Consider the following 23,979-nt stretch of genomic DNA (forward strand, 5'->3'; position numbering starts at 1 on the left):
CAGGCAGAACAGAGAAAATGGGTCTGGGGGTCGATCTCAGTGATGGAGTTGAACCCCCCAATCCCGCCAGGGACCTTGCGGATGTGCACCAGGCAGCTGCAAAGCTCATCGTACATAAATCATTTTCCAGGAGTGCGGCTGGTTTATCCAAATGCTGCAAGGAAGAGGACCTCAGGCGTGGGACAAGGGGACTCTCCCGACCTCCACCTGCACCTCTCCCAGCCCTTTCTCCCTCCTCTAGTGAGACTCGGGCTGGAGTTGTCCCCTGCTGTGCTCTGCCTCGTGAGAGATGTCCCAACCCTTGGATCTGCCCCTTGTGGCTACCCCTCATCCCTCTCTTCACCAGAGTCTGCCCACCCCGCAGCAGGGATGGGATCAGCTGTGGGGCCATCCCAATCCAGGGCTGATTTTCCATCAGCTGCTGTCCCATGGCTGCTCTCCCCCTTGGGCAAGTGGCCAGCAAAGAGCTGGGGGTCCCAGCCTCCCAGGGCTGCCTGGGGACTGTGGCATTGTGCCACCTCTGGGGACTGGGCTGTGCCAACAGCAGGGCGAGGTGAGCTCAGATTGGTCTGAATGATGTGTTTGTTGTGCAGAGAGAAAAATAAACCGAGGCTCGTGGGCTCCTGTAAACACAGCACTATTTATGGAGCATTGGCATCCTGCAGCATCTCCTCACACCTCCTCCACTGCAGGGGAAAGTGATGCCCCCTATGGCTGAGCATAAATCCAGAGGTAGGGGGTGGCACGGGGGTGCTCAGGATGGGCTTTGAGAGTGGAAAGGGCATTCCCAGAGAGCCCAAAGCCCCTCGCCCACTACCTTCCCAGGAGGAGTGTCCTTGCAATCAACCTCTGGCTGGGAGCAGGGCAGGAAAGGCAGCAGGTTCCTCACGGGAGTGCAATGCGGAAGCAAACGCAGGCAGGGCCCAGCCTAATTGTATGCAAATTGCCCAAACAGAGATTAAAACCACTCCTTTTCCTTTGTGGATTTGCAGTTTGTTCTCCCTCCCTGGATTCGTTCCCCTGAATGCACAATTTTAGCAGCACCCCTAAAACCCCCCATATTTTGCCAAGAATGATCTGCTGGCTGTGAACCTGCCCGAGGGGGCCTGAGCTCTCTCACCAGCCCAGGGCATGGGCAAAGGCTGCAGGGCTGGGATGACCAAATGGATACAGAGCCCATTCCTGACAGAGAGGGATCATCAGCTCATTCTCCTGACACCAAGCTAGGGATGTGTCCAGAGAGTGTCAGGGATTCCTGAAAAACCCATGACAAAAAAAAAATTCCGGTGAGCATCAAACACTGGGAAAGTTATTCAGGTCTTCCAGACTCTTTCTGGGGGTTTTAAGGAGAAAAATGTCCTGAGAGCTGCAGTGGGTTGTGAAGATCCCAGTGCTGGATGATGCTGCCATGGATAAATACCTTTGGCACACAGGGAGAGATGGGATGAAGTGGGACAAACAAGGGCCATGGTGTGGCTTCCTGCAGCAGCTGCTGTGAGCTGGGGACAGGAGCAGCCCGTGGCTGTGGCAGGAGGGGAGGGTTGGTGTCTGGCTCGATGCCAGCGCGATGCACCCGGGGCTGTGGCGTGTTGGGGCTGGTTGATGAGACCCAACCCTGACTGAACCCCCAGGGTTTGGCAGCAGCCAAGAAATGCTTTTCCAGGTAAACAAGTCAGGGCTTGGGGAGCTCATTTCTACCCATCTTTCTTCAGCTTTTCTCTGGAGTGTGAGCTTCCCTCTCCTGCCTTAGTTTAGCTGAATGAAGAACAGCTCCATGGTGCCATTCTGGGTGGTGAGGGCAGGAGAAGTTGAGGATTTCTCCACCTTTTCCATCATGGTGACCATCCCACAGCACTTCTGGTCATGGAAAGGGGCTTCTTAACTAGGAAAGTTGATTAGGAGTGTGGCTGGTGCCAGCAGCACAGGGATGTGTGCTTGAAGAGCTGATGGCTCTGAGAGACGTTAATTAGGACGAGTGACCCCCTGAGTGCCATGGTCTTGTGGGTCCACACAGGATGGCACAAGGCAAAGAGAGAAGCAGCAAACAAAGGGAAGCCCTGGAGCTTTTCCAAAGAGGCCTCCACTGTGTTGAGATGTTTTGGAGTGATGGTCACCCTATACTGTTGGGGCCACCACTCTGTGTGTGCCAGTGACACAGAGCCCTGGGGACCTCACTCAGGACACAGCTGGTCTCAATTTGTGCTCAGTTTCTCTCCCATTTATGGGATACACAGCCCTGGGAACCCATCTGGGGAGCAAGGAGCCCCAGACTTCTCTAGGGTGGTGCATCCCTATCTGGACTTGGCAGGAGATGCTCAGCAGCAATGACACAGCACAGAAAATATCCCAAAAGATAAATGGGCAAATCCCAGAGAGTGAATGAAGGAAAAGCTGTTTTCCTGTGAACTGCCCATTCCCATGGAGCACATCCCACTCCTGTCACTCAGAGCAGGTTGGGAAGAGGGCTGGCAGTGCTACCAGCACACCGAGGGACAAAATGAATCCTGAGAGGTGCCTGTGATCTGTCAGCCCCGTGCTGGCACAAGGATGTGCCCCAGTTCCCTCTGGCCTGGGGAGATGCCACATCCGCACTGCTGCAGATTCCCACAGCAGCCAAATGGGTCGGGCCCCACTCGGATCCCTGCCAGAGTCCAGCCAGATGCTGCCCACAGGCAGCTGGGTCACTGTGCCTTGGCACAACAGGGCATTGCCAGGCTTTTGTGCTGCCTGTCAGGGAGGAGCTGCTGAGACATCACTGGGTGGAAGAGAAAACTGATCCCAGCCAGGGAGCTCTGGCAGCCAGTCCCTGGCAGGGCAGTGGGGTAGGGCAGAGGTCTGTCCCAAGGTCCGCCCCACAGCCCAATCTGGGCCCTTTGCCTCGGCACTGCTGCCTCCTCCTCACCACACTGGAGTTATTTTACTCCCCAGGGAGCCCCGGGGGTGTTACTGAGCCAGGCTGACGGCCAGGAGCTGTTCCTGCCACCGCTTCCAGCTGTCTCTGCAGGGCAGGAGGGGGTTAAACCTTTCCAATCCTGCCAAGCAGTTCTGAGGACGGTTCAAATCCTTTGCCCCCTCTCCAGGGCCACCCCTGGACCAAACCCAGCGCTGTTTGGCCTCTGTTGCAAGCCTGTGGAAGGTGCCGTGGGGACGTAGGGGGAGCCCGGTGCTGTGAGGGCTCTGGAACAGCCAGCAGTGATGACAGATCCTTCTGGGGCAAAGACTGGCATGAAACAGTGACTGCTCAAGAAAGGGGAAAAAAAGGCTGTGAAGAACAAAAATGTAAAAGGAAAAATGTGAGTTGCTACAAGGGCTGAATGAGGGGAACCACTTCCCTTGATGGATCTCAGAGATGGTAAAATAATTTTCTGATTGATCTTTGGGGAAATACTGGAGAGAGGATGAAGAACTGAGTAGGTGTTGTGGCTGGAAAAGCTCAGGGCCACCCCCAGGTCTGGGCCTGTGATGACCTGGGGACACCTGGGGACATCATAGGGGTGGTGGAAAATGAGGATTTGGGGTGAAGGAAAAAACTGGGATGAAGCAGTGACATTCCCACACCAATCCAGCCCAGCTCAGACGGGAATGTGGGAATGTCCAAGGAGGACCGGGCTGGGCTGGATCGGTGGCTCTGAGTGAGGAGAGAGAGGTAGCAAAAAAGAAACCATGGCTGCTGCTCCCCAAGCCCATATCTCTCACTTCAGCATTTTGTCCCATATTTCTATTTTTAAATTCCCTGCTTTTAGCTTCCAGCTGTCACTTACAGCTCTCGGGTTTGGAAAGGGAGCTTTCCCCCCACTCAGGCTCTCACAGACTGAAACCATCTCACCACTCCCCAAGAGGAAAGCTCTTCTTCCACCCAGCCCCTGCAGCCTCTGAGCCCTGCACCCTGCTGCTGCCCAAATTATTGCTTTCCAACCAATTTAAGGCAAATTCTTTTGTATCCAGAAATTAATTCAGGACAGCGATTCACTAAGTAGGTCCTCCGTGTTGTAGGAAAAGCTGTTCAAACCCTTCACACATGCCTAAACCTGCAGATTCCTATAGAAGATGTGGAAAATTTCTTATCAGCACAAGGGAACCGCCTCCTGCCTTGTTCCACTTCTCCTCTTCCATCTGCAATCGTTTCCCCCGCGGCCCTGGAGCGCACAAACACGGCCGGGGCGGCCCGAGCGCTCCCCGGGGAGCGGCTCCTGCAGGACATGGGACATTCCCAGTGCCCCCGCAGCGGCCGGGAGCGGCGGGGAGCCGTTCCCACAGCTGGGAGCCCCCTCGGGAACGCGGGGCCACGAGGCCCTGCCAGGAGCTCGGGGTGCCTCGGCTCCCTCGGGTGGGGGGGGTTCTGCTGCCTCCTCCTGCTCCCGGCCAGGCTCGGGGGTCCGGGCAGGGCCGGGGGGGTCACCCAGCCCCACCCGTCCCCACCCCGCCCCACCCCGCCCCACCCACCTCACCCAGCCTCACCAGCCCCACCCAGCCCCACCCAGCCCCACCCACCTCACCAGCCCCACCCAGCCCCACCCAGCCCCACCCACCTCACCCATCTCACCCAGCCTCACCAGCCCCACCCAGCTCCACCCACCTCACCCAGCCTCACCAGCCCCACCCAGCCCCACCCACCTCACCAGCCCCACCCAGCCCCACCCAGCCCCACCCACCTCACCCACCTCACCCACCTCACCCAGCCTCACCAGCCCCACCCAGCTCCACCCAGCCCCACCCACCTCACCCAGCCCCACCCAGCTCCACCCAGCCCCACCCAGCCCCACGCACCTCACCCATTCCCAGCCCCATCCAGCCCCACCCACCTCACCCATTCCCAGCCCGGACCTGCCGCCACAGCGGTGCCCAGCTCGGCTCCGGGGCTCAGGGGAGGGAGAGGGGGCTCCATCAGCACTGCCCAGGCCGAGCGTGCCAGCCGGGCAGTTTGGGGGGGCTGACATCCCCCAACTGTCTCCGAGCTCTGGGGGAGCAGAGGGTGGACCGGGGGATGCAGGCACTGCGTATCCCTGGCTGGGAAAGGCTGGGAGAAGCACCAGGCTGAAGGCACAGACCCAGACAGGCGTTGTGAGGGCAGCAACCCCAAATTTCCTCTCCTCGCCACAGAAGCAGCCCTTCCCACGAAAAGCCTTGCCTGGAGCAGTGTTTGCCATCCGTGTCCATCTCCTCCATGCGGGCTGGGCAGCGGGGATGGAGCAGGGACGGAGCCTCCCGATGTGTGCCCATGACACCCACACCGGCTCACCCTTCCCAGAACATTCCAGGGGCTGGGAGCTGGGATGCTGCACCTCTGGGGATCCCCTGGGATTAAAAGGCACCCAGGCACTGGAAACTGGGAAACTGGGAAAGAAGCCCAGGGTCGCCTCCTGGGGACAAAGGACCTCCCCATCCCCAGGGCAACCGGAGCTCCCAGTTTCACATCCCTAAATAAAGGGAGACCACGTTGGTCTCTGCCTTTTCAGCTTTTGAAAGGGCAGAGACCAACGTGAGCCCTGGTGGCTGAGGCGCTCCTCCCTACCCCAGCCACTGCACTTCCCAAAGGCAATTAAATCCATGGAGCCAAAGGGACCAGATGGGACACAGGCACTGGGAAAGAGCATCCTGTGAGGGACAGAGAGGAAAGAGAATAAATAGAAAAATAAAATAAAATAAAATAAAATAAAATAAAATAAAATAAAATAAAATAAAATAAAATAACTGTCTGATTGTTAATTATTCATATTATTTATATTATTTTACATTTCTGCTGCAGAATAAACAAAGAAGGGAACCCCTCAAAGCACACTCCTGTCCCTCCCTATGGGATGAAAGCCAGCTGCTCCCCAAAACAGATTTGGGGGGCAAATGTGTCTGCTTCAGCTGAGGCAAAAAATTCCTTCTCCAGGACAATTTCTTCCACAAATGAGCAAAAGGAAAGTGTTTCCAGGGAGTCCCTCCACTTTCCTGGAACCTCCCCCTCCTGGATTAGGATATTTTGGCCCAAAGGAGGAATGAGGGAACTGGGACTGGAGCAGGAACCGCAGGAAGCCAAGCCCTGGGAGCTATTTTCGGCCGTCAGGCAGGAAAAGCACCTGTTGGGGTCATTACGCCGCGGGAAAAAACAAACCTCGAGATTTTCTCCCATGGGGGGTCGGAGATAAATAGCTGGGATCTATCCTGCTGGAGAACTGGATCTGGATACAAGAGAAACACCCCAGGTTTCCAAATCCTGGTCCCCCCTCTCAGGCGCCAGGGGCTCTACCCTGGATCCTGGGGGAGAAGGGCGGGTTCCCCCTAAAAAAGGGGAATTCAAAGGGGTCTGAGATGCGTTTGGGCTCTGGCTTGAGGTGCGCGTCCCTAAATCCGGACTCGGCTGTGGATAAGCGGGCTGTTGGTGCCCTCTCCCGTCCAGCTGCGGTGGCTGATGCCTCCTGCATCCCTCCTCTATCCCTCCTCCATCCCTCCTCCATCCCTGCTTCATCTCTGCTTCATCCCTCCTCCATCCCTCCTCTATCCCTCCTCCATCCCTCCTCTATCCCTCCTCCATCCCTCCTCCTGCCGTTCCTCCTGCACGGAGCCGCAGACCTTGAGCCTCCCAGCTCTCATGGGACCCTCGGGCGACCTGACCAAGGAACGGAGGGTTTATCCTCGGTCACAGCCTCAAGTTCCACGACTTTGCCTTTCAAGGCATTTTTCCTAGCAGGCAGCCAGGGGTTGCATTTCCACCGTGGCTGAGATGGGCTGGGAGGAGCTTGAGTCCCAGAAATAGGGCACGGGGAGCACCCTAAAAACACCTACCCCGTTTCTGTTCCCTACGCCAAAGCTCATCAGGCCTTCTCACCCCTCCCCACCCCTCCTCATCCTCCCGGCTCCATGGGCTCTCGGAGCGGGACACCCCCGGCCCGGGATTCTCCCGCAGCCCCGGAGCGGGGCCCGAGAGGCGACAGCTGGGAATGCGAGGGGGGTCGGGGTTTGCTGAGGCGCCCCGGACAGGGGGGAAATCGGGGAGGGGGGCACGGAAAGCTCTGCCCCTGCCAGGGGAATTTTCAGGGTGGGGCCCCTCCGGAAGGGCTGGGGGCCCCTCCCGGGGGACCGGCGCGTCTGGCATTGCTGCTGGCATGTCAAGGCGGGAGTCTGCTGACCCTTGTTCCCCGGGGAATCCCACGCTGAAGCCACAAAATCGTCACAATCCTCCCTCCCTGCCTCTCCGAGTCACCACGGGGTGCCCTTCATGGGAGGAGAGGAGGCTGAGTGTCACCCCTCCTTGTGCCAAAATTTGCTGTCACTTGGAGTGGGAGCAGAAAAATACAGGAGTCACTGATATATGAAAGCTCGACATCAGCATCACGAGCTCTTTTCCTGTACTGACCAGACCTTGGTCCTGCAGCATCAGCCCCAGTCAGGCCATGGAGGGAAGGGAACATGCCCACCACGGGGACAAGCTGATGGTCACCCACCCACGACACCTGGCTGGCTGTCACCCAGATCCCTCCCTGCTGGTTCCAGGCACCTCAGGGAGTTGTCAGGGCTGTCCCTGCCAAGGGACACTGTTGTCCCCAGGTCCCATCCCCGGGCCTCACACCCTCCCCTGCCTGGACAGCTGTCCCCTCTCGGGGTCAAACAGCCGCCACATGTCACTGCTGAATCCCTCATATTCATGGGTCTTCCTCTGAGCCCCCACCTGTCCTGCAGCTTGCTCCTGCCACAGTGTCCCACTCCAGGGAAAACAACCCCTTGTTGACAACCCAAGTCCCCCCTGCTCCTCCCTTGGTGACACATGTGGGGACAGCCTGGCCAGTGCCACTCTGCAGGGGATGGAGCAGTTGGGGATGCCCCTGGCCTGGTGGCAGGGGGTCCAGAAGGGAAGCCCTGCTGTGGGTTCACTAGTGGGGGTCCTGCTGGATGAATCCCTCCTCCAGCTGTAATGTGGGGCTAGGGCCTGTGAGGGAGAAGGGTCATGTCCAGTCCATGGGGTCATGGAGCAAGGGAGGCCATGGAGGGGCAGAAACACAGGAGGTTTAGTGCTGCAGTGGGGCAGAGCATCCCCTGATCCGTGTGAACAAAGAGGGAGGTCAGGGCACCCAGTGTGGTCCCTGGGCTGGGAACAGCAGACTCATGGGTCAGGGTACCTGGTTTTGTCCCCAAATGTGGATCCTGGTGGGTCAGGCACACAGGGTGATTGCAGCAGGTCACCCACTGAAATTCATAGACAGGGCCCAGTGGCTTGGTATGCTGAGGCAACCAGTATTGTCCCCAAACTGGGATCCAGTGGGTTGGGGGCTACTCAACCACTGGCACGTCTCTGTAGGTTTGACCTGGGAGGGAGGTGAGGGATCAACAAAGACAGTTAATAACAGAAATAAATCTGTTCTCCAGAGAGATTTTAGACCTCCATCATGATCCCTGATTTCTTGATGGGGAAACTGGGGCCCCTAGAGTGCAGGGGAGTGAGGGGGCACCAAGGGTGCTGAGCCCCATGGGGACCCAAGAGCTGCAGGAGCAGCCCTGTCCCACCAGGGAACTGGAGCTGGACCAGTTGGCACTTACAGGTGAGGGAGGGATTGTCTGCTGGTGCTGTCACCACTGCTGCCATCCCTGCTGGGACAGACAGCAGGACATCATCCCCCATCGCTCCCCAGGACCCCAAACTAACCCCAAATCCCCAGGAGCAGCGGACATGGATGTGCAAAGCCTCGGGCTGGGGCAGAACGGGGAGGCTCTGCCGAGCCCCATCCAGGCTAAGCAGCTGTCGCCGTCCCAAACACGTCGGAAATCCCGGGTGTCGGAGCAGAGCTCTGCTCCACATTCCTGGCCGAGCGTGGGGACAGGGCCAAGCATCCCCCGCCGCCTGCAGCTGCTCCCAAATATGTTACGACTTGTCAGGGCAGCAGGAAGGGATGTCGATGGGCCTGGAAAAGAGAGGGGATGTGGGATGGTGGGGTGCCCGGTGGGGGACGGAGGGTGGGTCCTACTGGAAGTCGCATTTTGGTGAGTCTCCTTCCTGTGCTGAAATCCCAGAGGGATGATATCTGCTGAGCCCTGGCTTTCCCCATCAGTAGGATGGTCCCGGTACCCCGGGTTGTAGATGCTGCTTGGGGCATCCAAATCTCTTCACCAGCCTGCAAACCCAGGTTTTCCTGCCCTTTCCAGTAGGAGCTGGCCAGCACCATCCCCACCATCATTGTTCCAGCGTGGGCACGGTGCAGCTCCGCGCCCCAGGCAGGGATGGGCAACCCCTGTGTGCAGCTCCGAGCAGGGAACGGGGACATGCATTGGTTAAGGCTCCGTGCCCTGCGAGGGACGCTCCCCAGGCTGCAACATGCTCACGTGTATCCCCAAAACTCAGCAAATCCAGACCATCAGACCTGAGGGAAAGCAAAACAGCCGAGGCAGCCCCTGGGTGTCTCTCCGTGGCCCCGCTCCGTGGGCCTGGCCACCGGCTTGGGAAGCTGCCCCGGAGGAGCAAGGCCAAGCCCTGCTCTCTGGATTTTCTCAATGGACGGGTATTTTTAGCTCTGGGCCCGTGGCTGCCCTCCCCGCCAGCTGTGTCGGGGTGAGCCGTCCCCGCGAGGCCCCGCGGCCGGGGAAAGGTCACCCCGTGACGGATCGCAGCACGTTCTGCCCAGGCTCACACAGCGTCACTTTGTGCTGCCTCCCAGCCGCCACCATCCATCACGGCATAACCTGACAGCCGGCAGCACAGCCCTAATCCCCCCTCGGCTCACAATTACCCGGGCGCAGCCTCGGCCGCCGTGGGCACCCACGGGACGGGAAAAGCCGCGCTCGCCCGAACCCGGCAGGGGCCGTGATGGGAGCCCCCCGGTAGCCCAACACAGGGTGCCTTCATGACGGCCACGTGTCCCATGGGATTCATTATCCGTGATTTGATGTTCACCGGGATGAGACTGCTGGACCTACAGACCCCACTGTGCTCCTCCTCTGTGCTCAGGAGGGATCACCCACGGCACGGAGGGGCTGAAGGAGCTGCAGAGCTGCAGCTGGGCGGGCACAGCATTGTCCCTGCTCCCACATCACTGGGTGACACCCCCAAATGGTGCTGCAGCAGTGCAGCTGCCAGCGGGATCCCTCTTCCCAGTCCACCCCACTGAGTGCCCTTTCCTCCCCATCTCCTTAAGCTGCCTTCTGTATCCCCTGCCCGCTCAGCCATGGGCACACAGTGGCCTTGGTGGCCCTGTTGGGGCTGCCTTGTGCCACTTCTCCAGCTGGGGACACGTGGCTGGTGCTGCCCCTCCAGTGCTGCCCCTGTTTATGAACTGGCAAATGCTTGACCACTCTCCTGTGCAGGTCATCCACGTGGCCCTGGAGCCCATTATGTCACCACTGTGTCTCTCATCTTCCAGACATGCTCCTGCAATTCCAAAACACCCATTCATACCTGACACCTCTCACCCAGGGATGCGGCTGCAGCTCAAGAGGCTCACTGGGGTCATGTCCACCAAGTGCCACTGATAAAGGTCCCCATGAGTGACTCAAGGTGATTGATGTGATGGTGTGGGGCTGATGTGAAGACCTCAGGCTCACGTTATCCACTTCTAAAGCCTTCACTCCTGCCATGGGCACCTGTGCACACCTGAGGGATGAATCCTGCCTCTTCCCAACCCTTTTAGTGCTTTTTCTTTAGGCAAGGGCCAAGCTGATGCTCTGATTTCTTTCCTTCTTGAGTATTTTGGAGTTTGACTGACTGTGGGAAGCACAGGGGCTGTGCTGAGGGTGAACCTCAAGGGTGCAGGTCCTGCTTTCCTTAGTGCAGACTTTCATAGATGTTAAAACCATGGGGACAGCAAATCCACAGGGCTGGGACCCCGGGAGAGTAGGAATTGGGTTGAGGAGATGTTGGAAAGCTCCTGGCCACAAAGAAATCACAAGGAGAGAAGAGCATCATGACAGGTTCCAACAAGGACAGAAATCAATCCCAAGTGAGCAAGGCTGCTGATAGTGGGCACAGGGAATGTGCCACAGCACAGCCTCTCCAAGTAGGGGGAATTTGGGGAAGGAGAATCCCAGCAGGGTTGGCCCTGCACTTTGCTGACATTCTTTCCACTGACCAATCCCTCAGCTGGAATCTGGCCTGGAGCAGGAATAGGATGAGATGGGAGATGGTTTGTGATGTTCCAGATGGGGAAAAAAATCCCCTCTGAATTAAAGACAAAGCTGGAGAGATGTAGCCAAGCCACTGGAGTCAGCAGAGAAGGGATGGGGATGAGTTAAAATCCCCCTCATGCTGCTGCTGCTGGGTGAGCCTCAGTTTCCCTATCAGGAATGTGTGAGCAATGTGTCCCCTCTGCGAGAGGCGTGCATCAGGATGGCATTTGGGGCTTTGGTTATCCACAGGTACAGAGGCCAGTACAGGAGAGCAGGTGGGATGAGGCAGTGCCAGCTGGGAGAGGGCTGAGCCCAGCCTGGCTCTGCTGGAACCTGGAGACACGTGGGAGAAGGTGTCCTTAGGGTTTGGTGCATGGGACTAGCCACGAATGTGGGTTTTGTGACACAAATGTGAAAAAGAACTTGACTGGGCGCCCACGGCAGAGGAAAGGTTGGGCTTTGGCTCTGCCCTGCCTGCTCCTGCCTGCTCCATTCCTGTGGGACAGGCAGCAGGCACTGCAGCTGGACAGGACTGGTGAGCACGGAGAGGGGTGACCACAGAGACAGGACTGGAGCCCGGGGTGCTCCCTCCATTGGGATATCCCCCCGGGGCTGGATTCCAAGGCTTTCCGAGGCTGCAGCAGCAGTGGGATCAGTGTAACATGGATCGGCAGGACGGGACCATGGGGAATATGGGGCAGAGCAGGTGGGAAGGGCTGCGAAGGGGACGATGCTGTGCTCGTGTTGAGTCCCACTGCAGGGAAGGCACAGATTTGGGATACCGCGGGATCCAGGGGGGCAGTGTGGAGGGATGGGGGTGCCCTGGTCAGGCAGAGCGGCCACGAGGCCACGAGGCCCCAGCCCGGCCGTAACTGAAGGCACCAGATGAGGCAGGAATGCCAGGGGGGAGCTGGCACCTCGGGGCTCACACAAAGCCCTTGTTCGGGTCCAGCCGAGCCGTGCCAGCCCCCAGCCCCGCCGGGCCGGGCACTGTAATCCCCGTGGGGAGAGCACATAGAATCAGACAGACAAGTTTTGATGTGAGGCAGCAGCTTAGGGTGGGCTCAGGTTTCCTTTGGGTTTTCTATATTTATCTCCGTGATTTAATGCCAGCGCCGGGGTTTAAATGGCACCAAGCAGTTGGCGCGGGGAGAGGGAGCAGCCGCCGCCGAGCCGCGCACACGTCCCCGAGCCGCCCATGGAGCTCTTCGAGACCAACCCGTATTTCTTCCCGGAGCAGAGGTTTTACGATGGCGAAAACTTCCTGGGCTCCCGCTTGCAGGCCTTGGAGCCCGCGGCGTTCCCCGAGCGCGCCGAGGCCGCGCTGTGCGCCGAGGGCAGGGCGGCTCTGCAGGACAAGGAGGCGCTGGCCGAGCACTGTCCCGGGCAGTGCCTGCCTTGGGCCTGCAAGTTGTGCAAGAGGAAATCCGTGTCCATGGACCGGCGCCGCGCCGCCACGCTGCGGGAGAAGCGGCGCCTCAAGAAGGTGAACGAGGCGTTCGAGGCGCTGAAGCGCAGCACGCTGCTCAACCCCAACCAGCGGCTGCCCAAGGTGGAGATCCTGCGCAGCGCCATCCAGTACATCGAGCGGCTGCAGAGCCTGCTCAGCTCCCTCAACCAGCAGGAGCGGGACCAGCGGGAGCTGCGCTACCGGGCCCAGCCCGCCGTGAGTGCCCGAGGGAGGGGAGGGGGTGCCCCGTGGGGTGACGAGCGCGGGGTGACGCTCCATGGGCGTGAGGCCATCTCGGGGGACGCTCCATGGGAGAAGGGCCATGTGGGACTGATGCTCTGTGGGGACAATGCCCTGTGAAGGTGACTTTCTATGGGGTGGTGCTCTATGGGATGATGCTCTATAGGGGGCTGTTATTTAGGGGTGATGCTCTATGGAGTGATGCCCGATGTAGGGTCATTTTGGAGTGCCATTCTATGGCAGAGATGCTCTAAGGGGACAATGCCCTATGAAGGTTATGCCACTCTATGGGGCTGATGCCATATGAGAATGAGGTTCTATGGAGGTGATGTCGTTTTGGGGTGTCCGTCCTACATGGGTGATGCTTTAAAGGGTTGATGCCATTTCAGGGTTAAGGTCTATGGGGGTGATGCCATGGGGTGATTCTCTTTGGGGACATGGCTCTATGGGGTGATGCCCTGTGGGGGTAACCCCAAGCAGAAGCTCTGGGGCACTGGGTCCTGCTGGGGGGAACAGGACCCCAGCTCTGGGGTGGGGCAGGCATTGCCACCTTGGGACACTGGTGGATGTGCTCACATCCCTGAGGGAAAGGGGACACAGCCCCTCTGTCCCTGGGAATGGCTGCACTGGGGCCGTGCGTGTGAGTGACACGTGGGCCTGGGCTGGGGAGGGCTGGGAATGGTGAAAGTGAAGGAAACAACATAGAACTGAACGAAATGAAAATATAACATAACAATTAATAATATTAAATGCAAAAATAGAAATACAAATATGAAATATAAAAAATATAAAGCATAAAATATAAAATAAAATTAACACTCTCTGTTCACACCCAGGCAGAGGAAGGGATGAGGGGATGGCACAGGGACAGCTCTGGTTTCTAGGACCAAAGGGGCCCATTTGGGCACTGGCTGAGGACACTCAGTAGTTGTGTCCTGTCACCATCCCCAGAGAGCCAGGACCTGTCACTCCACAAGAGTTTAGCCATTTAACCAAGTTTTTGAGAGGTATTTTCACCTGCTCCCTGATTCCTGTGGATGGGTGGCTATGTGCTTCCCTTCTGCTCTGAGGTTTGGATCTGTGAATGCACAGAGAGCTGAGACTACAGCTCCAGGTCTAGGGAGAGGTGGAATAGATAGATGTAGGGCTATGTATTGGTACAGGCATTGATGATATGGGTTCTACAGATCCAGAGATCATATAGACAAATTAGAGATTAAATTGATATGGATATTATAGCTATAGAGAAAGATACAAATTATAGAGATAGATTATATATAGATAATATAGACAGTGATAAAGATTATATAGATTATCTATAGATATTTATATATAAATGACACAGGTATATCTATAGACACAGATTATGGAGATATAGATGATGTAGATATGGATGATATAGATACAAAAATAGGTAATGTAGATATGGATATAAATACAACACATAGATATATGGAGATATATATATATATATAGAGAGAGAGATCCATATAGATATAGATGCAGATGGATACAGATACAGATAGATAGATATATATATATAGGTATAGATACAGATATAGATAGACACAGATACAGATACAGATACAGATACAGATACAGATACAGATACAGATGTGGAAGGACTTTATCAGAGGCCCAGAAGAGGGAATCCCACATCTCCTTCCAGACTAAGGGATTTAAGGGCCAAACCAGTAGGTATCCAGATAATCCAATTTAATGCCGAATAAAGGAATGAAAAAGTATTTAGGCTCCATCCTAAATATTTGTGGGACTTCCCAGTATCCACTTTAATGCCAGAATACACTTGGATACCAGAATCTAGCGTCTACTTCCCAGAATCCACTTAGATTTGGGAATGTGCCCAAAACTGTGCTGAGCTGTCCCTTTGTCACTTCTGTTCTGAGCTGCTCCTTCTCCCAGCTGCAGCCAGGGGTTCACATATTTATGCAAAAGCCAGTATTTTGGGGGAAAAAAGATCATACCTGGAAGAATTTCCTGCTTTAATGGGAAATAAGTCCAAGTGTTAATTAATTGTCCTGTGTTGCCAAGAGCTTGTAGAGCCAAAGTGCCATTCTAGTCTGCTACAAAGAGTTGGGTCTATGGGGTTGCTCATATAAATCACTTTTGGGGTTTCACCTGAGCTGACACCCATTCGCAGACAAAGACACACCCAAAAAAAGTAAATTCTGAGCTGTGCTGAATAATGCTCTCATTTTTCATGCTGTCAGCTCTTTTCTCCAAAACCACTCAGCCCCAAATCCACAAATCAAACTGCCAAAAGCTTTTCCCAGTCCCCCCCTCAGGATGGCCTGAGGGCATCCAGCCCATGTATCATTTTTTACAAGCCTGATTAGGTGATTCTCAATAAAAAGGTGTTTTGCCTAAGGACATTTGTTCATCTCCAGCCCTTTCTCATAATCAGTGGGGAAAGAGACACCTCTTTACATGCAGTGAGCAGGGAGCCCCATTTCTCTGTGGCTGGTGTCCCAAAACAAGGAGGTTTTTCCAGCCTTTATGGTTAAGGAAGCACCTGGCCCTGATGGGTCCTTGGGCCCTGTGTGCTGTTGGCTCCTGCAGGTGGGGAGGGACCTGCCCCCGCTGCGGGATGGGCTCCGGGTGTTGTTGGGGATGCTGGTGGGGTTTGCCGTGCCCGAGGAGGTGACACAGCTTGCTCTGGGCTCCTGCAGGCAGCCAGCGACTGCGGGTCGGGCAGCTCCTCCTGCAGCCCCGAGTGGAGCAGCCAGCTGGAGTTCAGCACCAACCCTGCAGGTAACGCCTCCTCCCTCCCAGGGGCATCCCACGGCCTCCCTGGGCTCTGCAGAGACCGGGAAGGAACCTTGCCCTTCTCTCCCCATCCCACTGCTGCAGAATGCTGAGCTCAGAAATCCTACAGAACCTCCTTGGCTCAATTCTCAGCAATTCAGGGTTCTCTGAGCCCTGATTTCCCCAAAACACCAACCCCTGGGAGCTGCAGCAGCCTGGGGCCCTGGTGCCCTCATCCCCAGCGGGGCTTTCATCTATTGCCATCCCTCAGCTTGGCATGCTTGGCTGGGCATCACTGGGCATGGCTGGACATAGCTGAGCATGGCTGGCCAGCACTGCCCCAGCCCCCCCTACACCCCCTTGGCAGCTGCTGATCTTTTTTTCCATGCTTGCCATTATCCCCGCCCCTGCCAAATCCACCTGTTATTTTCCCCAGAAGGCAGAAACTTAAATCTCATTTTCCAGTGGAGATTAAAACCTATAAAGGATCCAAAAGTCCCACTCCCTGTTGCTCTCTAATCCTTCCCCAGGATGAGGGCTGGCAGCAGGTCCCTAAGTCCCTCTGGCCATGTGGAGGATCATGGGGTCATAGAATCATAGAAAAGAATCAACAAATTGTTATGGATGCAAAAGATCATCAAGTCTAACCCTCAGCCATGTTCACCACTAATCCATGTCCCCTTGAGCAGAACCAGGAGCCATCTCCAGCACACAGTCCCCATTCCCAGAAGTGTCCTCACCATTCTGTCTCCTCAGATCCCATTCCCAGCAGTGTCCTCACCCCTCTGTCTCCCCAGATCCCATTCCCAGCAGTGTCCTCACCCCTCTGTCTCCCCAGATCACCTCCTGGCTGACGAGGCAGCTGAGGAGCGCAATCTGCACTCGCTGTCCTCCATCGTGGAGAGCATTGCTGTGGAGGACGTGGCTGTGACGTTCCCGGAGGAGCGGGGTCAGAACTGAGCTGGTGCAAACCCCGGCGGCTCCTTGAAATGGTGACGGGGTGGGAATGAGATGGAGCTCACATGCACCCCTCCTGCTGTGGGCTGCAGGGCTGACACCCCTCGGCTCCCTCCCCACTCCTCGGAGCGCTCCTGCCGGGCTGCAAGAACAACAGGCAGGGGTGGGGTGGTCCTGGAGGGGCTTCCCAGGGCCAGGCCCTGCTCCTCTGTCCAGCCAGGCATGGGCGGGTTTAGGGCCAATGTGTGCTGGGGTCGCTTTGCTGAGTTTTCCAGATGCTCCTTGACCAAGGTCTCTGTCCAACCGCTGTCCGGTGGTGCTGACCCAGAGCCCACCTGTCTTTTCTACTGAACGCTGTGTGCAGTTGCCATTTAGGGTTTTTTTAATTATTATTTTTGCTAACTTATTTGGATTCTTTTTTAAATAAAGGCATTCTTGTTTGGACAGCTTGGGGCTTCCTTTACTGTTGTCCTGCCCTGTGTAGGTCTCCTCAGTTCCACAATCCCCAAATCTACGTTGGACATTTTCATATCAGTAAATCCAGCTGGATCTCAGCACATTCACTCAGCTGGGAAGTGAATGTGCCACACTTCAGTTAGCCCTACACTGACCAGTGATTTCACTGGTGTTTAAGTGGGGTTCAGCCTAGCACCCCAAAAATCTTGAGGGAGCTAGAGATTAATGATATTTTTAATTTGGGCTCTACAAAGGAGGCTCAAAGCCAGCACTGTTTTAAAATCCTGTTTATTGGAACACACATACATCCTTTCCTGACCCGATCCAGGGTTTGGAGTCCATGCAGTACCAGTAATATGACGAAAGAAATAGGGCATTGATATAAAGGGCTCACTGACTCTTCAAATTAAAAAAATATTTAGTACTGTATTAGGCAAATGATACACCGAAAAGACGCTGTGACTGTAGAGTCTCTCAGATATTGCACTTCCAGACAGCACATGATAAGTATAAGGTCATTCCAGCCATCAATAAATATCACATCAGAAATAGGGGCCACACAAGGCAAACGTGGCATGAGGAGACAAAGAGATCCTACCCTATGGAAGAAATGGGAAGAGTTAAGAGCCTCCTGGATTGACCCCTGCCAGGAGGCAGGAGGGGAGAGCATCTCCTCTGCACCCAGAGGGGAGGGGTGGGCACATCCCGGGGGTGGAGGGGGCTCCTGTTGTCTCCCTGGGCACCCAAGGAGGGTCCCCTCTCCTGTGGGTGCCGGACACCGTCCCCATGAGCCATGTGGGGCGGGCCCAGGCACAGCCCCCCCAGCAGGGCACCTGACAGCACCAAAATCAGCACCTTGCCCAGCCAGCCCTGGGCAGACACCGCCCTCCTCGCCTCACGCTGGGCCCCCTTCATCCCACCCAGCACCAGCCCTGGCATTGCCCCGGCCCCCCGAGGGCAGCTCCTTGCCCAGCCACCCTGGAGGGAGGATTTTCACGAGCCTGAATCTTCCTTGGCTTCAAGTCCTGTGGGCAGCAGCATCCCCGATGCCCAGGGCTCGAGTGAGTGCAGCCCGTGGCAGATTGGCAACATGAACCAGGCAGGAGAGAGGTTTCCAAACATTGCAGACACTTTGGGGGTGTCTGTGCTGCTCCCCAGATTGCACCATGCCAGGACAGCATCCGGAGCACACCCATGGCCCAGCCAGTGCAGGAGAAGTGGGGGACAGGCCACGGTGGGAGCCACGGGAGCCGGGGGAAGCAGGGGGTGCATGAGCAGGAGGGACAGAAGTTGTCGGTCCACAGCAGTGACAGTCTGTGGGTCAGGGCCGAGGAACAGGCACAGGCTGGGCTCTTGTCCTGGAAGGCAGCCAGCACGTGGCGTACAGACATAGGGATTTGCTGAGGAGCAAAGTGGGAAAGGCCCCGTGAGGACGCTGGCTCAGCTCCACCCCTGCACCCACCGGCCAACAAACCCAGATGGAATCAGCATTGGATCCTCCTGGCACAGGGCAACCACGGCCCAGGGCACAGCAGGAGCCTGCCTGAAGTGCTTGACTATCCTTCCCTCACCCAAGTGGGAATGGCACCTGGGGTCACCAGAGGAGCCGTCTGTCCAAGAGTGGACAAACCGCATGTGGTGGGACACTGAACATCCCTCCTGCATCATCCCTGTGAGCCTGGGGCAGCAGCAGCTCCCCCACCACTGAGCTCTCCCTGGTCCTCCATGGCCAAACCCTGGTGAGGGCAGACCCTCCCTGCCTGGGTGCTGCTGGGGCTCCTGCTCTGCCCTTGGTCCCCAGCACTCACCCAGGGCTTGGCTCCCATCTCGCTGACCCTCAACACGAGTACGTCCGGACCGTGGAGGTCTCCAGCCTTGGGGACCCGGAGGCACTGACTGGAAGGGAACCAAAAAGCAAAGCAATTAGTGACTGCTCCAATTAGCCCCCAACATCCCCAAATCCTGTGTTTATTGAGCAGCAACTGTGCACTGCAGCCACGTGAAGATGAGGGTCATAGGAAGAGCCACGTTTGGCTCTTGATGCTCCTGAGGCTCCAGGACATTTGGGAAATTGCCACTTGCCATCCTGCCCTGGGCAGTGAGCACCCTGCTCCCTGTCTGGGTGGGATTCTGTCCCAGGTTTCACTGTCTTCAGCCAGAGGGGAACTGAAATTTCCAGGGATGGGGTGGTAAAGGTCAAACAGAAGCTTGACCCAAACTGCTGGATGGAAAGCTGGGACCTCTGAGCCACACTGGAGACAGGAGAAGAGCTGAATCTGGGGTTTGGAGTTGGAAGGTAAGTACACAGCTTCTTAATTCTCATTCCCATCCTCATTTCTGAGTCTGATGAAGCCAGCTTTGCTCCAGTGGGGAGCAGCTGCTCACTTGGGATAGTGGGACCAGGGTGCATGGTCCAGGGAACAAATTGTAGTGACCTGGCTGGAGCTTCTGCCTACCTATGGCTTTGGAAGGGACCAAGACACCTTGAAGAAAGGAGTTGTCTGTTGGGGGCAGATTCTGGGACATAAAACAGGACAGCAGCACCACAGGCAGGGCAGGCAGGGTATCCCAGCAGGTCCTGCCAGCCCTGGGAGAGCTCAGGCAAATGGAGCCAGTTATTCCTCCCTTTGGGGGTGGTTCCCAAAACCAGAATGGATAAAACTGGCCCAGACTGGACTCCTGCATCCTGGCAGCCCCTGGGTGACATATCCCACTATATGCCACAATCCTGGCCCCTAACTGGCTCTTGTAGTTCATAACCAAGAACTCACACATAGGTCTGAAGTGATCCTTTCAGTAAAACATTGCCAGCAGGCCACTGCTCCAGGATCATATGGATTGAGCATCTTGGTTGACCAGCAAGTCACTCCCTCTCTCCCTCTCCCTCTCCCTCTCCCTCCTCCTCCTCCTCCTCCTCCTCCTCCTCCTCCTCCTCTTCCTCCTTCTCCTTCTCCTTCTCCTTCTCCTTCTCCTTCTCCTTCTCCTCCTCCTCCTCCTCCTCCTCCTCCTCCTTCTCCCCCCATCCCTTTCCTTTCCTGGTGGCACATCCTTCCCCACATTCCATAACATTCTGAGCAGGGGTAGGAGAGGGCCCCCTGGAGAAGGGCTGACCGACCTTCCGGGGGCATTTTCTTGGCGGGAGCAGCCGGAGGGGGCAGTGGCACGAGGCTGGTGACACGGAAGCCGGCGGGGAGGGTCTCGGCAGAGCCGCTCAGGAGGTTGATGCTGTGCACGTCCCGCGGGCGGAAGCGTTTGCGCCAGGACGGCGTCCGACGGAAGGTTTTGTCATCACCCTGCAGGGAACAGCGGTGACAGGCCGGGGTCAGTGCCAGCAGCACCTCCTGGCCCTGTGAGCTAACAAGGGTAGGCCTGTCCTTGGTGACCAGCTCTAGAAAAGTGTGGGATTAAAGGACACAGGACATCTTGCTGGGATCCCATGGCATTGGCTTCATCCTTTCCAGCTCATCTGTCTCTTCTCTACAGCAGCCTGCAGAGAAGGGACAGATTGGCTTTGCAGCCTGCCTGCAAAGATGCCTTGGAGACATTAACACAAAAGTCCCAGTAAAGACTCCAAGGGATGCTGACTCATGGCAGAGGAGCTCCAGCTCTCAGAGCTCTTCCTCTGGACTTGCCCCAGCAGCTCCATGTCCTTCTGATATTGGAGCCTGGGGCTGGGGCAGCTCTGCAGGTGGGGCCTCACCTCAGCAGGGCCCAGGGGCAGAATCCCCCCTGCCCTGCTTCCCCCCTGGGGGATCAGCCCAGCACAGGGGGGTTCTGGGCTGCCAGAGCACGGGGCTGGGGCACACTCATCCACCTACACCCCCAAGTCCTTCCCCAGCCACACAGAACATGGAGAGGTTTGGCACTCACATCATCCAGCCTCCGGTCCGTGCCCAAGGCGAGCAGGTTGTTGAATTCCCTCTCCAGCACTTGTCGAGCCTGCAATTAACCAAAAAATTATGATCCCCCATCAATGGGGAATGTGCTTCCAGCCCAAATTTCCATTCTAGGAAAGCCTGAGTGTGACAGAAAGAGCCCCCATGCCATAGGAGAGCTCTGCTTTAAAAGGCAAAGCTGGGTTGGTGACACGGGTGTGGTCACACCACAGCCATGTCCCACACTGGCCACTCTTCTCCAAAATCCCCCAAGGATGCTGCTCCTACCTGGGTGTTCTGAGTGGGGATCTGCAGCACAAGGGCCAGGCTGTTGTGGTCAAAGTTTTCATCGAGGGCCAGCAGGGCCCCGTGCACACCACTCTCCACCAGGTTGTTCCCGTACTCGCGCAGCCCAATGGACTGGATCCAGTGAATGACCTGGTCATTGGTCCACACCAACACATCTGCAGGACAGCAAGGGCACGGCTCAGGGCCACCTCACAACACACTCGTGGCTCTGAGGAGCTCTGGGGATGTCCTGAGGCCCTTTCTCTTTGCTCCAGGATGATCCTGGGACTCTCCTTCCCAAGCCAGCAGCAAAACCGGGAGCTCAAGTGCCAAAACCAGCTCAGTTCAATTTACCAAGCTCAAAGCTGAAATAACAGGCAGAAAACAACTGTGAAAATTAATCCTAAGAACCCATGGCTGCTGATGTAATTAGGGGCATTATCAATAATGAGATGTAATCCAAGCAGCAGCCAGATGCACAGGGAATCTCACAACCTCCCTGACGAGGAAGGGGAGGCTGAGCAAGCTGGGGATGTCCTGAGCAGTGAAATGGGCAGAGAAGATCATGGGATGCTCAGGCTGCATCTTTGTTTCCCCCTCCTCCCTCCTCATGCCTGCTTGGGGCCAGCTGATAAAGGCACTTGGAGCAGCAGGAAGGTGCCTCAGGAGAACAGCACTGGGGGCTCAGAAATAATGGGTTAAAAATAAGAGATATAAGAGAGATCGGCCCTGGATATCTCCTGGGAGGTTTCTGTCCTGTTCTGGAGCTGGACAGGGGGTGCTGACCTTTGATTTCATGCTGGGTCTCCTCTCGCCTCCTCTCGAGCTCTTTGCGGTCATAGTTGAGCCTCTTGAGGCACATGATGCCGTACTGGAGGCTGGTGCTGCAACACACGAGGGGACACGAGGGACACAAGGGGTTACCCAGCCCTCCAGGACACCTGGCTGGGAGGGACCTGGCTAGGAACCTCCCTCTCTGTGTGCTCCCACATGCCCAAAGGATGCTTCAGGCCAGGGATGGGTCAGGACAGACAGAACCCAAAGCTGGACAATGGGGAATGTCCCTCCCTTCCATGGCAATTCCCCACTCCATCAGTTTGAGCCCGTTCCAGCTGCCTGAGAGCAGATCCAAACAATGCTCACACGTGGTTGCTGGAGAGGGAAGGGGGAACCAGCCCATGGGGGCTGCACCAGGCTGAAGGGAGGCTGGAGGTGACCCTGGCAGGCCCATGGGTCAGGGTGGGCAGTGGGAACCCCATGGCAGGGTTGGATCCTGGTGCTGGAGCCATGGCTTGGATGGCACAAGCTTTCTCCCACTGGGCTGCTGGCAGACAGCAGTGGAGCACCAGGTGGGATGAACCTGAAGTTTTGCCCATGGTTTGCTTCACAGCCAGGGGAAGGCCTGGTCCCCTGCAATTCTACAGCAGGCAGTGAGGTGAAGGAGGACTTCTGCCCCTAAGAGCTGGGGGTGAGTGAGTCCAGCTCAGGGTGGTGAGTCCAGCCTGGAAGAGCCATCCAGGGCTGCCCAAGACAGGGGAGAATCCCTCAAATCCCCCTCTCCTCTGCTCCATGGGCACGCTGGGGAGCTCTGAGGGCCAGGACTCACCGGTGGAAGCTGTCCACCATCTTCAGGTGCACCCTCAGGTCCTTCTTGGTGAGGTGGTCCAGCATGCGCGCGTCCACCAGGCATTCCATGAAGTAGCTGCGGTACTGGGGCAGACCCAGGCTGGGCAGCCACTCGTTCCCAATCCACTCGTGGTTCATGTCCCCATAGGCCAAGGTCTGCACAGAAGCACATGGAGAAGCTGGGGAGAACCCAGGGCTTGGTGGAGCTTCAGAATCCCAGATCAGTGAGAGCCCAGGAGGGTCACTGTCCTGAGGCCAAAGCCAGGCCAGAGGAGTCAGCCCTGGGTGACACTGAGGGAGCTGGAGGGAACAGCCCTGTTGGCCATGGACTGTGACCTACTCATGTCCCCCCAGGAGGCAAAGCATAGCCAAAAAAAATGGCAAGGGATAACTGGACTTTATGAGCAGCTGCCTCTGGAAGAAGCACAGTCATTGAAAGACAAAACAACTGAGAAACAGGTTCCAGTACATTCCCAACCCATTTTTACGAATCTCTAGTTTAAGAATCTCTATTTTATGACTTCAAAACAAACAAAAAAAAAGTCAGTTTTGGGAAAAAAACCCACCCATTCACTTCTACTGCAAGCTGATTTTGGGTCCAAAAATGAATTAAAATCCATCAGAAGGAAAGTAAAACATTTGAGAGGGATAAAACCAGAAGAGATGGATCCAAGCAGGACTCTTTCCTCCCACCTTTTTGGTTCATAAAAATCATCTGTATGGACTTGGGGCTACAAAATACGTGAAAAGCAAGTGTGCAGCTCGAATCCTGCCTGCATGCAGGGTGATCACACAGGTGGGGGTTCTTAACACAGGCTCTGGATCTCACAGGGGTCCCAGAAAAAGCCACCGCCTGGAGCAGAGAAGGGCCCAGGAGGACATCCTGTACCTGAGAGATGGCCCAGAGGAGCAGCCACAGGGTGTAGGTAAAGCCTCCAAGGCCTTGGTGAACACCAATGCCCCACACATCCCCTGGGATGTCCAGCTCCCCCCGACCACCCCATGCACCGCCCACGGACAGGAGTGACCCGGGGACCTCACCTGTGCCCAGCTGCCTTCCTCTGTGTCCTAAGAGTGACACACGCAGCATGACAACAGAAAGGACAGTGCAGTCAGTACCTGCTGGCCCTGCAGGGACAGGGCCTACCACGCACACTGAGACCCCTCAGCACAGAGGGACACGGGAACAAGGCTCACTCTTATGCCTTGGGGACCTCAGCCTTGTCCCCACAGTGATGGGGACAC

At 56.5% G+C, this 23,979-nt stretch overlaps 2 protein-coding genes across 8 annotated transcripts in view; one reads left to right on the forward strand and one right to left on the reverse strand.

Moving 5' to 3' along the window:
- Positions 1-12,274: 12,274 nt before the first annotated feature.
- Positions 12,275-16,492, forward strand: MYOG (myogenin). Its single transcript, XM_054290803.1, has 3 exons — positions 12,275-12,746; positions 15,461-15,538; positions 16,371-16,492. The coding sequence occupies exons 1-3, from the start codon at positions 12,275-12,277 to the stop codon at positions 16,490-16,492; spliced, it is 672 nt and encodes a 223-aa protein (XP_054146778.1).
- Positions 16,493-17,217: 725 nt separating this feature from the next.
- The window catches only part of PPFIA4 (PTPRF interacting protein alpha 4), a 63,222-nt gene continuing 56,460 nt past the window's right edge, over positions 17,218-23,979 (reverse strand). For 6 of the 7 annotated variants that reach the window (XM_054290656.1, XM_054290658.1, XM_054290662.1 and 3 more), the window contains 8 exons: positions 23,776-23,802; positions 22,715-22,890; positions 21,895-21,992; positions 21,109-21,284; positions 20,816-20,884; positions 20,061-20,238; positions 18,754-18,841; positions 17,218-18,345 (listed from right to left, as the gene is read on the reverse strand). In XM_054290656.1, coding sequence (XP_054146631.1) covers positions 18,783-18,841; positions 20,061-20,238; positions 20,816-20,884; positions 21,109-21,284; positions 21,895-21,992; positions 22,715-22,890; positions 23,776-23,802 — 783 coding nt within the window. In that variant the 3' untranslated portion in view covers positions 17,218-18,345; positions 18,754-18,782. The remainder of the gene's footprint in view (positions 18,346-18,753; positions 18,842-20,060; positions 20,239-20,815; positions 20,885-21,108; positions 21,285-21,894; positions 21,993-22,714; positions 22,891-23,775; positions 23,803-23,979) is intronic. The other variant, XM_054290660.1, reaches the window with a different exon arrangement.

This window comes from Melozone crissalis, unplaced genomic scaffold (genome assembly GCF_028551555.1).
Source record: "Melozone crissalis strain CALT ecotype California unplaced genomic scaffold, PUWL_Pcris_2 ptg000086l_1, whole genome shotgun sequence".
Taxonomy (NCBI): Eukaryota; Metazoa; Chordata; class Aves; order Passeriformes; family Passerellidae; genus Melozone; species Melozone crissalis.